The following is a 15,672-nucleotide window of genomic DNA, read 5'->3' on the forward strand; positions in this document are numbered from 1 at the left end:
TTGCATTTAAGTGAAAAAGCTGCCTTCTTAGTGTTCCCAGGAAATTAGCAGACATAGTTAGACGTAGAGCTAGATTTGCATGATTGGGACTGGAGGTTCCGATATTGCAGCGTTTCTCAGCACTGCAGCCAGGTAGGAGCCTGGCACCCTCAGGACCTCATGCCGAAGGGAGCGAGTGCCCTGGTGATTGTGCCTCCTAACGTCTGTTGCCCAAAGTAAAGTAAGATATTTTTTAGACTCTAAAGCTTCATTATTCTGAGAAACATGACTTTTTGCACTTACTAACCATTGAAACTCATCTGCAAGGCTTTTCGACTCCAAAAATAAGCAGCCCAGTATCTGTCATGCTTGCTCAGTTTGCTTGCTGCTGTTCATGCCCCCAGCAGCTCCAGGGAAGGAGCGTGCAGGCGATAAGCACATCTTGATTTTGTCAGCAGCTCCCAGCAGACTGTGGCATAGCAAGGAATCTGACGGTGGCTGTGGAAGTTTCCTTGGGGCATTTCGGTGGGGCTTTAGGAAGGGCTGTGTTTGTGCTGTGAGGTTAAAGATGACGACAACCCGTGCCGGGGCTGCAGTCACCCTGTGGTCTTCGAGGGACTCACCAGCACCGCCAGGCCAAGGCAGTGGCTGTGGACAGGATGGTTGTGGGGAGAAAGTGAACAACTGGGCATTTATGCAGACTCGAGTGTCCTTTTTTTCTTCGCTGACTTGATAATTAAATGGTAAAGATGAGGAGACAGAGTTGGATTTTCAAAGCCTGGATCTTTCTTTTCTGACCTTGCTAGTGACATGCTGCCTTTTGTTTGTAATCTTGGGTAAGAAGCAACTGAGAAATGATTTGATAGGAGACAAAAGCAAACAATAGGCTCGTTTGAAAGATACAATGAATGGGATTTAATTGAATTTTTTGTGAAGACATTGATTTGACCCTGTAAGACATATAGAGTGAATCATTAGGGGAATTAACACACATTAAAATGCAGGGTTTTTTTAATCAGAGGGCTTTCATTGTGCATATAGTTTTGTTTTTAATTATTTAATGACTTTGTGCCTTATAGTGATAAATCTATTTCTCTCCCCTTTTTTAAAGGAAAAATGCTGTTAGTACCATAAAGGGGTATATGGACAGAGCTGATGAGTACTGAATCTTCATTAATGGCCCCGCTTGTGCTGCAAAGCTAAGCACAAACAGCCACATGCTTTCAAAAAGCATCTCTTTCAAGCTGCTGATAAAGTATCAGTGTTAGTTTGACCACTTTCTTCTGGGCCTTTCAGTTTTTTTTTTTTCCTAATCTGTGCATAGCAAAAATTCTGTAGAATATATGTATTGCAAAAACCTATATTGAATAGGGTATTTCAGAATAAGATTTCCAAAGCTGGGCTGGTCATTGTGGGTTTTGACAAAGGATTTTCAGAGTGCCGACTGCTCTCAGCTGAAGCTCCTTCCTTCCATGGTGTTTGTGGCTTTAAGACTTCCAAAAAATCACGTCCTGGTATTTTGTCTCTGCAGGGCAATAAGTTAGCTCCGCTCACTTCATGCCTCTCACTGAAAACTATTCTTTTTGTCTGGCTTTTTTTCATGAGCATTCTCTCCAAGTATCACTGAGCATCACTGAGTCATCTGTTTCTTGCAGTTCTGCTACAGTTTGAGGTGGTAGACAAGATATTATTTTCCCAGATTCTTGTTACTTATGTAGTGACAGAAGTTGGCACATAGGTGTCAAACTGTAAATATGAATTTCTGCTTGTTTCTTCTCTACATAGCGTGGAGTAGTTTGACTGGAATAACTTTCAGCCATTTTAGCAGAAGCTCTCCTGAAATGCAATATTTGGTTTTTGTGTATCTTGTTTCGGTTCCCTTTGCAGCTGTGGAAATCTCAGCTGTATTGGAGTTGAAAGTGCGGTTCTCAGTACAGTGGCTGCCCCAAAGTCCCGGTGAAGGACGTGGCACCCTGACTGTTCCACGCAGGGGGATGGGGTTGCAGATGGGCACACGCAGGTTAAGAAGCAGACGTGGGATCCACTTGGGGCTAGGCTCCAGAGGATTGTGTGTGACTTGGACAGAGCTGCAGAAGGGTGCATCTGAGCAGCAGTGCAGGAGCGCACCAGGGCAGTGCCTGATGGAAGGAAGAAGGTAGCTCTGGTGATGTCTGGGTGAGTTCTTTGTGGGGTTTGGTGAAGGAGCATCTGCAGAAGTGCTTGTGGCAGTATTTCCTGACGTCTAAACACATCTTGCTTTGCTTCCCCCATTTGTGTGTGACCCTTTATAATTCTGAATACAGAGGGTGTGGAAGGCAACGTGGAGAATGTTCTTTTTGCTGTACGTGTTAATTTATACCACTGCTGTGAGCTAGATATTCCTTGTTATCCAAGGTATTTCCTCTGGAGAAGGGAAATCAGGCTGTAATGTATCATTAAGCAGAAAGCCTCTGGGAACTCCTATCCTAGTTGATGTGAATCCTTCTTTTATCCTGTTAGAAGAATTGAATTATACATCTTGAATTGTTTAAAGATCTAGCTCTGGGTCTGATTGGAGCTATTGTTTTGCATATTATCACAGCAGGGCTAAAAGCTCCCAGAACATCTCAGTAAGCATCACTCCACATGTATGTACATATGTGTTTCTGTGGGTCACTCGTGCTTAAAGCATCGATACTTAAAAAAAAATACTGCAAATGCATTGTCTTCAGTCTATAAGGAAATGGTAGACTGGAAGAAGCAGATGCATTTTCTGCAGCATTGCTGAGGCAGACCTTCCATTGCAAAGCCAACTTTGTGGTTGCCATTTGTGTTGTTGGAATAGAACAAGTTGCAGTGAGAAATACAGTTTTCAAGGAAGGAAATTTTCTTGATGATGCATTTAATGAAATAGCCTCCAAATGCTTCTTACCATGTTCTGCTCTGGGAACTCGGTGACCAAGTCCAGCACGCCCTGGGTATTTTAAGAAAGTGCTTTTTTTGCTAAAATGTATGACGACGCTTTTCTTCCGTATTTATCGGCTACCTGAAGAAAGAAAAAAGCATGCTTCTCAAAAGCATTAACTGCCCGTGTATCTCCTGCACATGTTACTCTTATGTGACAATTTTTCTTTGTCTCTGACTGCTTATGTTAGTCTGAGTGGGATGATCATGCAGACTTTAAATCTACTTATTCTTTTGTCTGCTGAAATTTGCTGAGCAAGTCCAGTTCAGCAGAGTGGAGATGAGGGAAAACAAATGTTCTGTCTCTAAACAGTAGCATTTCATAGCTGCAGTTCATTTCTTCAGTGACAGTTTGGGGATGAAGACTTCAAATATATGGTACAAAGGCCAGCTGGAAAGAAAAAAGTAAACAAGTCTTAGGGTGAGACTTAGATTCTTTAGCCTGAAATATTTTTGGTTTTCTGTGCTAACAGTAAGTTTATTCAGCCACAGTCCAGGTTTGATTATCATGAGAGTTACAAATTATTTCTTTCTCTTTATGGCAAATCAATTTTAGTAGGCATAGGCATGATCCTGTGCTAATTTGAAAACCGCTCAACCTGCCTATTTTTGCAGGATTTTGAGGGTGAATCAGCCTAATCCATCTCTGTGTTAAAGGGATTTGTTTCTCTAAATGCCTGCTTATACAGACCATCTGCCACAGGCTTCCCTGAGACTTCTGCATTAGAAAAGATATATAGATAGCTCCATCTTAGTCATCAGGTGTTGGTAGCTCCACAGCATCTTTAAAGCTCGTCTCTGCTTTAAGATACGGGATGACGCAGATTGTAATGTAGCTCATCAAGGACATAATGTGGGATTGGTTACCAATAAAATTGTGCACACCACAGCAAATTCTGTGCAACTATTGTACTCGCCTAAATAAAAAAAGGCAGATCTCGCTTTGTATTTTTGAAGAATGTTGGTTGCAGGTTTGTGTGTGCTATTTACATGTAAAATCAATGGTTGCCTCCTACAGCTCGCACCCTGTGTGTCAAAGCCTTGAGGCAATGCTCGATCAGCAGCTCTCACAGGAAGCAGTGGGCTAGGTCTCTTCAGAGCCCACGGACTTTGGGAGCTAGACCCTTTCAGCCATGCATGATCCGAGCTTTAGGACTTGCATTCAATTCACTTATAGCTCCTGCAGAAATGCAGTGTTTGGCACACACTCGGGGGACGTTATGAGTGCAGGTGTTGTGCCAGCCACTGGCATCTTGCTGTAGGGGGGAGGGTTGTGCTGGGTTATTTTGATATTGAATTTTAAATGGCAATTAGTCGGAAATTAATAAGGGGTGTTTTCAGAGCTATGCTACTGTTCTTCCTCCTCATTCACACAGAAGTGGTGCTGCTCTGATAATCTGCTTCTACAGTAATTGTTTAAAAATGTAGACCAGTACTGGTTTGTAAAATGAGGAGTGCGGTGGATTCTGGGAGAATTTATTTGCAGTGTAAACATGTTGGTTAGGAGTCATTAATATGACATTCACACAACTCTAATAAAGTACATAACACGGAGATCTGGCACCACTGAAATGCCCGGAGGACATTAAGTATGAGTCTTAAAACTAAGAGTATTGGAAACAAGATATTTTTACGTCTCGTTTGGGAGTAATATAATTGCATTTTGTGGCTCTAGCAGATGCTTGGGCCAGCTGGTTGGAGAGCATTGTGGATTTTTTTTAGCTTTGGTACTATATGGATAAAACCCTTATATAGAAGTCTCATTTAAAAGAAAACAAAACAAACAAACAAACAAACAAAACCCAACAACAACCAAAACCTCATGGTCAAAAACCCATTTCTTGCATGTATGCTACCTTCCTGATTGCACAGCCTGGAGACGCTTCTATTCCAGGAGCTCTGGTGGCTACATGACAAATGCTTTCTGAATCTGATCGGAGGCAGCTGAGCGGTAAAGCCAGCTCTGCCGACTTTCTGTGTAGCTGTTGCTATTCCAGGTCCCTGAGAGGGGAACTCTGTGCTTGGCTGGGAGTCAGGTTTTGGACGGGAGCAATGGAAGTGCTACAAGGTGCTGAGCACACCTCCCTGCGGCCCCCTGCACGCTGCCAGCGGCCCAGGGCCCTGAGGCGGCCGCTGCCCCGGGACTGGCGCAGCGTGAGGCCCAGAGGCCAGGCCTTGCTTGAAGGCTCCATCGTGTGCTCCCACCGGCCTGGCTGGGGCCCTGGCAGCTCCGCCACAGGTGGGACACAGCCCCCAGAGCGCCCCGAGCTCTCTGAGGTGAACGGGTGCGTCGGGCAGTGACAGGCCGCGCCGTTCCTGTGAGCAACCGCAGAGACTTTAGGTTGGTGACACCCGCTGTTTTTTTATGGCAGTGATTAATAATTCAGTAATCCAGCTGCAGTGCTGTTGTTCTATTTATAAGTATCTGGCTTAGCTCCAAGTGTCCCTGTTTTTGCTGTCTTCCCTTTGCCTCCTGATGCAAGGCCGGGCTCTCGGGAGCACTGAGGGCCAGTTCTGGTGGTACCCAAGTCCTGCCTGTGTTAGAAAACGTTGATGATTTTCCTCGTTTGTATCTCTTGTTAGTATTTAGGGTTGGGTTTGGTGGTGTAGATACACAAATTGACAAGGCACACCACTGTAGCCTCAGCCTCTGGTGTGGGTCTGCATTTTTCGGGTGGTGCAACTGATCCAAAGTGGGAAATAGGAAATAGTTGTGCGTTTACTCATAAAATTGTTCTGCAACGTTCATTATTTCATGATTCTGGTTCACAGAAGGACATACCTTGTCCTTTCTGTAAGTTGCAGAAACTTTTAATGCAAAAGTATAGGGAAACTTACAAATAAGTCTTCAAAAACTAACTTAAGTTGCATACCTACCTGTAACTGGGCTTGTGGAGATGGAGGTTCCTTGCTGGAGGTGAAGACATTCAGAAGGATTCTGTGTTTTATAAATAAATAAATAAATAAATAAATAAATAAATAAATAGTGTTTCCAAAACAGCCATGCAAATAACTTTTTTTTTCTACGTTTCTTTTTCAGGAAATTGCAGCTTATTTAATAACATTTGAAAAGCATGAAGAATGGCTAACAACTTCCCCTAAAACAAGGTAACATTGCTAATAATTCAGCCTGTGAAAATGTACATTGACTTATTTCCACTGATTACTTGACTTGCTAATCAATTCATTGGCCACAAAGTAAAAACTCCCAGTCATGCTTGATGGCTTGTGACACCAAAGTCTCATTAATTGACTTAATGAGCATTTTATTGAATGAAATCAGATTGATTAAAAATAGAACAGCTGCAATCTTGACAGGTTAAAGTTTTAACCTGATTGTTCAACATTTAATTGTATCCCCTCAGATGAACAGATTTAAAAGACTCTGAGTGAGGTTGTAGGCTATTTATCTTGACAATACTCCCTGCAGCCTCGAACTTTAAATAAATAAAAAAGCACAAAGCCTTCCCTTGTGCTTTGCCTGTTTAAAATGCATTCTCTGGGATTGTTTGCATTTTTGGTGTTTTTCTTGTTAGGGTTAAGTGTTTGATGGTGAGGAGATCCCAAAAAGCCAAATTAACAGACATGTTTGCACTTTATTATTCAGTAAATGTCATGTAGTCTTCTCACTGCCATAAATGTTTAACTTCTCCAGCCCCGTGGGGACTGATACATTAAGTTTAGACTACAGATGTTTTCCTGGCATTTCTGCTGTGTTAAGACTCACAAAGTTTCAGTGCATGTCAGTAACAGAAAAAATGATGCTTGCTTTCCAGTGTTGCCTTTTTTTTCTCCTTTCCTTTCTCCTTATTCCAAACCCACCTCTTTCTTGTTGAAAATGGCAGGTTGATTGGCAGGAGCAGTTTAGCTTGGGTGGCCCCTGCATGTGGAATGTCTGTGTGGTGCAGTTGAAGGAGATGCATGATGCATTTCCATGCCTGACTCTGAGGAGCTTTGCACAAATTAAGCTTTGCAGTTCAGCCATGCCTGGGTCTAGAACAGCAGACTACTGCTCGTGCTCCCTTATCCCCAAATTAGATAGGATTCATTATTTTTTCTTTCTTTTTTTTTTTTTTTTCTGGTCTTGTTAAGTAATGCTTTTGCTTATCATTGTCAAAATGTGTCTGTAACACCTGGAAGGAAAGAAATTTGAAACATTTTGTCTTCTGAAGTGGTTCTCCAAGACCCAAAGCTGCTGTAGTGGTGGACCTGTAAATGGATCTGTCCTGCTGATGACAGCAGTGAGTCTCATTTTCTTTTTGTCTTTAGAGCGTGTAAATGCTCAGTTTCACTCCACTTCTTGGCTGCAGTATAACAGGTAATATGATAATATTAGAAAAGGTTATTTTCTGGCCTGGTTGGTAATCCAAGTTTCAGAAATAACACAAAATAATTCTTGCTGAACCTTTGCCAGACAAGCCTATTAAGTGGTCAGAAAGCATATTAAATAGTTGGGATACACATGGCATCATTAGAGATAAGAGATTATAAATGTGTTTGTAGTAGTGTTTTATGACTTTAAGAGTTTGGTTTGCTAAAGGCAATGCATGAGAATAGTTCTCTTATTAATATTACAATACCTTCCTCCTGCATGTTTACACTTGAAAGAAATAACGTCCCAGGAGAAGGAAAGTTGTGATGGCTGCTCAAGGACCTTCTGAAACTGTTGAGTTAGTTTTGATTTTTTTAAAAATTTTTTTTATTATTATAATTAATTGGAGTACTTAAATGCTGAGTTCATATAATCAGGGCTCTTGGTATTAAAGAATTAATGACATCGATCCTGCGCTGAACTGGAACATTCTCTGTTCTTTGTTTGCTGCTGTGGGTGCTGCTAATTTCATTTCAGAAAATTAATAAAAATGAATTGCACCACTGACACTTATAGAGTTTCTTAATACAATGATATATAGTATGATTTGAGGAATAAGTACTAGATGAATTGCTGTAGCTGACTCTAAGAGAACTGTTGGTCTTTACACTTCAGGACCAGGTTGCTGCCTGCACTGCTGTGCGCACAGGAGAGCACTGGGCAGGCACGTGCTTTGGGGATATGCTATAGGACTTTCTTGGCCAGGAGCTGTTATGTTACGTGGAAAAAGAGATGAAAGTTGCCAAGTTACTATTCTGTGCACAAAAAAATGTACTTGTCTGTTGGATGTCTGCCCATTTAAAAAATATCTTTCAACCTTTGTTTTAAGAGTATAACCTGATATTATTTAGGATTCTTGTAAATGTGGATAATTGCAATCTCATGCTTGGTTGCATATCCTAGAATTTGGATATTGCAGAATAAGATACGTGGATGTTGAATAGGATAGGGTTTCATTGTGATCCAGTAAAGGAGCCCTCACTGGGCTGATTCAGTGTGGTGGGACCTGCCAGGCTGCAAGTTCTGAAATTTCTGATTGCTGAATTAATACATAGGGTGGTAAAAGAGGGAATAGTTCGTTTCAAGCAACACCTACATGCCTGCAGTTGCTGAATGTCTTGATCTTTCTCACAAGGAAACTTCAGTGTTTCAAACACAGTACCAGTCAGATACTGTTTTGGTCATGGATGGAGGAGGACTCTTCTTATAATGCCATTGTGTTGACATTAAGGGAGCTACAAGAAAACGGTCTTTAATACTGCTTTTTTATGAAACTTCTTGTTGAATGACTCTAGTTGATAAAATATGCTAATAAGTATACTGAAATATTATTAAAACTGTCTTTCGAGCTCTCCATTTTATCAACATAAATTAACAGTATCTCTCACAATACATCGACCTTGATGTTTCCTTGTAGTGGTGTTTGGTTACTTGATAATTTGCCAGATGATCTGCAATGGGTATTCCAGTCATCAGTGTGAATTGGTGGAGCTTTTTTGCTAATGCAGCAATACTGAAATTTCTGCCGTTTCCAAGTTTAAATGCAAATTGTTTAAATTAATAAATAAGTAGATTGATATTTATATATCAAGTAGAATTTAATCGTTATTTTCATTGGAATTTCAATGACAAAGCTGACTTAATCTAGGAAGTTCTGCTACATGAAGATACCTTGCTTATTTGCTTCCAAGTATCTTCTATAGTTTAGAAGTTTGTTTTACATCTTAGAGTATTTTAAAAATATTTGTACTATCTAATATATTTTCACCTGTATTTCACAAGTAAGGCACAGACAACTGAAGATTTAGCAATGGCCATAAGCTGCAAGGTTAGTCTTTCAACTGGGAATGGCATTTGGGTGTTTCAACCTTCTACACGACACTCAGAAATAGTGAGCTTCTAGTGCTCTGAAAAGTAAGTTTCATGTATTACTGAGTATTCCGTTATCAGATATTGAGAGTGAAGTCATATTTTTTCCTCCAGCCGATGGTCGTTATTGTCCTGATTCCTGTGCTTGCCTCTTCCAGCACTGCATTTAGACTTTGTACTGCGTAACCCATCTCTGGATCAGCCGTGTTGTACCTCGTAGCAGGAGCTTTGTTTGTGGTTTGGCCATGTCCTGGAATGTGTGGTGTGTCCAGACCCTGTTGGGTATCTCCAGATCCCTGCTGGAACTGTTGCTATTAAGCGGATGGTGCTCGGGTGGGCATGGTTGCGTGGGTAACAGTGGGTCCAGTGATACCATTAAAATACAACATTTTAGTGGTCATCTGGTGGGGTCCAGCACATATTGCTGAAATGTGACTGTAAGAGAGAAAGCTGGAGATAAAATATGTGCTTAAAACAAGGCCGAAACAGATTTTTGGAAAACTGAAATGTTCCGTCGCTTGCTGGGGTGCGTTCCCGTGCGTCCTGCTGCCTGGTTGGGGGTGGGAGCGGGCTTGGATGTCGGCAGGCGGAGGGTAAGCGAAAAACTTCTGCTGTGCTGCTCGCAAAGCCTGGAAGATAAATGTTTCTCGGGAAGTGTTTCAAGAAGCTGACACTGCGATAAGCTATCATTTGTACTAATATGTGAAGTGGCTGGGGAAATTCCCAGATGCGGATTTTCAGCCCTGAAAGAAACCAAATGCCATTTTTAGGCAGTGAGACTTGGCAATGATTAATATTTCCAGAACTAAAAAAAGTTCAGTTGCAGTATACTCATACAAATCAATAGCAATTTGCATATACTGTCAGTATCTATTTGTGGTAATTTAGTCGTACTTCTGCTACCTACTGGGTTATTTTTAGCATTTTAATTTCTCTCTCCTGGCTTAAGGAAAACAAGCCTTGCTTTTCATTTAATAGACAAGGACAGTAGGCTGTACAGCGTTTCCTACTGATAAATTCTGACCTAATAAATCACAAAGTTGTCAGGATCCAGTTCATCACAACAGCAACAAAAAAGGCTTAGCTCCATTTGTAGCATCTGGCTAGGAACGGGAAGGGTTCGTCTCACCCATTAGCACTCTTTGTTCGCTGAGAGGGGCGAGGGCTGTGCTGTCATCTGCCAACACCTCAAGGTCACGGAGCTGGCTGAGCAAAACTCCGTGGCACGTTTGGGTTCAGAGGTGCGCTTGAGCCCTGTGTTACCGCTCGGAATCCTTCTCAGGGGATGACTCCCTGGATGAGATCATGCCGGTGCTGAAGGAGGATGAAACGTGTGGGACTGGAGTAGGAGCAGCGCCTTTGTTTTTGGGGGAAACACAAACAAGATGAAAAACAGACAAGATGTGTGCTATGATTTGAGCTCAAGGGAAAATGCTTGGGAAAGCATTGCTGTACTACACAAGGTGGTTGTGTGCTGGGCGAAGGATGAGCTCAGGGAAGAAAGGTCTGGCATTTCTGATTTTATGGGAAATTGCAGATAACTTCCATGCTCTGTGGTAAGCCAGGATTTCAGTGAAGCTGTACCCAGCTCAAGTCCCAGTGACATTCCAAGCAGAGCAAGACACAGAAAAATCTGGAACCCAACTTTCTTTCATCACTCCTGTAGTGTCTTGGGCAAGGACTGCTCTGCCACTTAGTCACCTCAGCTTTAGCTGACGCTGGTCACTGAAACAGGAGATGCAGATCACATTAGACTGGCTAGAAATCACTTTTGCTGATTGAAATGCACTCAGAACAATAATCGTTTTCCTCTGTTATTTTTAGTGATTTTTGCTGGCCATAGAGTTTTGAAATTTCCTTCGAAATCCAATTTGCTATGTTAAATATGGGCTTGTACCCAGGCTGAAGTGGAGGGGACCCATCCACAATGAGATTTAGAGGGAGCATGGCAGGATAATGTAATAAAATACCTGCTCCAGCAAGATGCCTGGAGGGATGTACGAGTGAAAAGCAATGCAGCCATTGCCCTGGAGAGCTGCCTGGCGTGCAGAGCAAAGCCTGGCTGCTGTGCCGGGTCCTCGTGGTGCTCGGGCAGGAGCAGGCACAAACCAGCTGGGGGTCTGCAGCAGGGGAGTCGCTGGAGACAGGGCCAGCCCTGCTCCCCTCGAGGGGCGGCACACGGGGTGTCCGCAGGTGCTGCCGGGCCTCCCCCTGCCCCGTGTCCCTTGCTCGTCCTTGATCCAGGTCAGGGAGCTGCTTCTGGGAGCTCCTCAGCTACGGCTTTGGTACTGTGCTTAAAAACAGCAGCAACAAAAAGTTTACGACGTGTTTCCAAGTCTCAGAGGAGTTGTGGAGCTGGGGCAACTTGGTGAGAAATGTGGTTTAGGAACCCGTTAGCTCTCACTGCCAGACCCTACCCATGTTTCGGTTTCTGGTTGTGTTTTCCTGGCCATTTCCCTGTGTATTGCCAGAGGCTGTGTTCCTCTGCTGCAGATCCAGTGCTGTGCTTTGTGTTTGTGTGCACATGCGTATTATGGGGAGTGGGAGGTTGTTCAGGGCTTCAAAATGGTTTTAGTGAGAGTCCTGCTGGACTATACGATGTTTTATATGTATATCTATGTACATAGGTATATATGTACACACATATATCATAATTACATTATATCTGCAATAGCCATTTTTATCAGAAATTGCCAGAGGCTTCTAAAGATAAGTTAGAATTTTGCAGTATATTAATTTTGTATTAAATAATTAATAATAAAGTTAATTGAATTATTCAATTTTCAGGTAAAAAAATAGGGTAATAAATATTCATAACTTATTTTATTAAGGGAATTTCCATTTCCTATGTCATTAAAGTGAGATTAACTAAGGTTGGTTTTAAATGAAGATTGAAAACAATTGTGCTTTAGAATTAATTTACTGTTAGGTCATTACCTTGCAAACCAGCTCTCCAGTGTGCTTTGTGCTGAAGCCATTGTGTTGTATTGGGTATTTGTTGTAGTTTTCTCAGTGAAATTACTCAGTTATTTATAACGGGGGGGGAGCATGTGTTGTATATATTTTTTGATGTATGTTTATTATAAAAATCTGAAAACTCAAGAAATACTTAAAATATATAGGGGTCCACAACCCCTTACACAAAACAGCTGCCACTGCTCCTCCCAGGTAGTACCAGCATAGTTCTCAACTTGGTTGCTTTCACTGGCTGCAACTGCAGCATTTTGAAGGCGGCACGAGGCCCGGGGCTGCACAGATGCGTAAGGAAATTACCCTTTTAAACTCAACCTAGTTGGCTGCTAGTTCACATCAAAAGTGTAGCTGTAATTCTCCCTGGTATTTCAACTCGGTAATAAGAGACAGTACCATTCATAGCAATTTAGTACCTATTTTTGATAGCTCCTGATTGAGCTGTTGAAGAAAAGCCCTGGAATTTCCTGACATTGAAACTTGGTGCAGTTAGTAAAAAGCTCCAAGAGTAGTTTTCAAGATTTTCATTTCTGCTCATACCTGAAGAAGTGCCACGCTGGCATTTTTTTTGCTGCAGAACTGGGTTTCTGCAACATTATACTTGAGAAACCTTGAGAACCTGCTGCTGCCAGGTTGTTTTGGGGCTTCTGAAACGAAAGGTGGCTCATGAGGCCGAAGGCTGCGCAGCAAGGTGAAGCACGTGTTAGCTGGAGGCCGCGAACAGACAACAGCACAGAATTTGTGATCCATTCCGGAGGATCCATTGATCTCCAGTCCTGGTGAGCACAAATAAAAGTACTCAAGAGCTCGTGTCAGATGTCTAAGGCATGCTTTTAGGGTCCTCAGTTTCTCATGCAGCTCATACATAGAACTAGCAACCATACCCCTGCATGATGCTGAAATTCTGGGTTTTCAGCTTACGGTGTTGGAAATTCTGTTTACATGTTTGGGGTCTCATATGACCTATTTTTCCTCCATCAAAGGAAATGTGTGAGCTGTCAGCTTTTTCTAGCTTGGGATGCTACTTGACATAATCCCTGCTAAATATGGCACATCGCTTTTTACACTTTAAAGATTTCATGACTCTCAACTCATAATGCTCTCAGTATTTCCTACCCTTTTTTTCTTTTCTTTTTTTTCTTTTTTCCTCCCTGAAGAGGATAAACTGTGCGGGCATGGTTTCACTAGGCACTGATTCATATAGGTTTTTAGCTCCTGTGGTCCCAGGGAGTTGAGAAGCCAATAATAAATTCTCTCAACCGCCCATTCCTTTTGTTTTAAAATGACCTAATAGCAGAATTGTTGGTACCATCAGGATGCCTGGCCCAGATCTGTTCATTGTCTTCAAGTATTTCATTCAAATGCTTCACATGAATTATTCAGCCAGGACAGCAGGTTAAAGCTGGTGCTACTGGAGAGCTTGTTGCGCTTAATATTTAACCAGCAACGCAGGAGAGTGGCATCACTGTGAAGGACAATGCTGGCAGACTTAGAAGTAAGGTGAGATATTCACGTACATTTAAGGACAGGATTCAATTGTCGTGGATGCTGAAGGTGGCCTCCTTCCACCTCTTACCTGTCTGCAGTGGTCAGGCTCCTACTCCACCTCATTTCAAAGCTGCTTGCTCTGCAGCAGTGCCCTGGGCCTGCCCATCCCTTCGTGGGGGCATCTCCCCTCCCCACTGCCCCTCTTCACGTGGGGATCAGGAGGGAGTTCTGCAGCATTGCCCCTCCTTCTGTGGAGACAGATAACCCTAAAAAATGTAGAATCATCAGAAAAAGCAATTATCTGATAATACAGTGATTAAATTATTCAGCAAACTACTGTCTTCCTGTAGCCAGGCTTGGTAAGCTTTTCCCATCCATAGATAAGGTCCACAAAAACATGTAGCGTTACTTTGGGGACAAAAGTGGCATTTGGAATTTGTCCAGGCCCTGATTATTTCTAGATCAAATGTGATGGGGAGCAGGAGGTTGTTCAGGGTTTCAAAGGCTGCTCGGTACGAGTGAGTCCCCCTGTTGGATTGTGTGATCTGGGTTTAATGGACTATGAGCTGAATGAGATTGTAGCTGCTTTGGTCCTGCTCAGAGTGAAAAAAAAAGATTAAAAATGCAGTAAAAGATGCATCGTTTTGTGCTGCTAGTGACCAGAACCAGGCTATCTGATACTTTTATGTACTTTGTGCTTCAAGGTTGAAGGGTATCAAGACGTAGGGAGGGTTTAATTGCCGTTATGGTGGGTACTACTTTGGAGATACCCTTGTCTATGTGATGTGTAAAGGCTGCAGAAGGGCCTGATATTTGTACTGTTTTTAAAAAGTAACAAAATCTATGTCACATTTTAAATGGTTTACAACTTAATTTATATTCTGGTATGGTAATGAAGAAGCATCCTTTGTCCAGGAGGTGAGATATGCAAAAATAACCTTTAAGTTGCTTGTAATTAACCTTTAATGATATTCTCTCACTTTTCCAATACATTCTCTGCATCAAAAACAACATACAAAAAGTGTCTGAGACTGCTTGTTGCATCTTAATGGCCTGCGAATACGAGCTGATTAAAAATAAACTATTTATTGGGTTATTTATTGACAAAGAATTTTTCCTCCAGGAAACCTGGCACTGAAATTTAAATGCTGGACTGAAGCCAAGCGCCTTGGCTATCCATAGCTTCCCGTGTTTAGTCAGCAGAGATCAGGACGGACACACAAGGTGCAACAGAAAGGCACGCATTATGTCAAGAATGTGGATACTTCCCTTTCAGACAGGGGCAGCGTTAATAGTATAATATTAACCATAAATACAGCATGATTTGAATTGCGCTCTGGCATATTAGTAAGTGCACGCTAAAAAATCGTGAATTGGGAGCAGGATTTTTCAGCACTGTGTATGTGAAGAACAGCCAGAGAACTTGATTGAGGGGAGCTGTGCATAATGGAGGACCTGCTATTCACACTTGAAGAATACAAATTGATTTGTGTAACAAACTGTGTTTGTCAGAAGATGAGGAGCTGACTACAGAGGCTGATTTTTGTACTGAATGAGAGTGCTTGTAGGTAATGAGTAGGCTTTTATCTTCATGTGGAACAAAGAATAATTTGCTAACCTGGTAGCTGGTGTGTTTGACAGATACACATGCTGTTCATATGCACACTGCTATGCTTGTGATGTCCTTAGTGAATTCTTCTAAAGAGGTTGTGGTCTTGGTGGATATTTACAGAATTGCGTAATTATTCCTTATTTTCTCCCAGAAGGTCCTGTCCCTTGAGGTACGAGTTCCTAGTCCCGATCCTACTGCACCTGAACAGCAAGAGGCTTTCTTTTTTTCTGGTTATGAGGCACTAGCTTTAGCTTCCGGTTGTTTTCTTTTCTTCCTCTTCTCTTTGAGGTTTTTGAACAACGTATTTTTATAGCTGATACGATCTGGTGCAATTGTGGGATGTTTTTCACCGCTGTTGCCAGAGATGCAACAGGAAAGGTGAAATCTTTTGCCCAGTAGGTGTTTGAGTCACTGTTCCTGGCACTGAAGCCAAAGGGGA

At 42.2% G+C, this 15,672-nt stretch overlaps 1 protein-coding gene across 10 annotated transcripts in view; it reads left to right on the forward strand.

The window, feature by feature from the left end:
- Positions 1–15,672, forward strand: part of CAMTA1 (calmodulin binding transcription activator 1) — a 323,948-nt gene that overhangs the window by 82,653 nt on the left and 225,623 nt on the right. For all 10 annotated transcript variants that reach the window (XM_038166526.2, XM_038166525.2, XM_038166524.2 and 7 more), the window contains one exon: positions 5,963–6,030. In XM_038166526.2, coding sequence (XP_038022454.2) covers positions 5,963–6,030 — 68 coding nt within the window. The remainder of the gene's footprint in view (positions 1–5,962; positions 6,031–15,672) is intronic.

The sequence above is a fragment of the Anas platyrhynchos genome, chromosome 22, assembly GCF_047663525.1.
Source record: "Anas platyrhynchos isolate ZD024472 breed Pekin duck chromosome 22, IASCAAS_PekinDuck_T2T, whole genome shotgun sequence".
In the NCBI taxonomy this organism is placed as follows: Eukaryota; Metazoa; Chordata; class Aves; order Anseriformes; family Anatidae; genus Anas; species Anas platyrhynchos.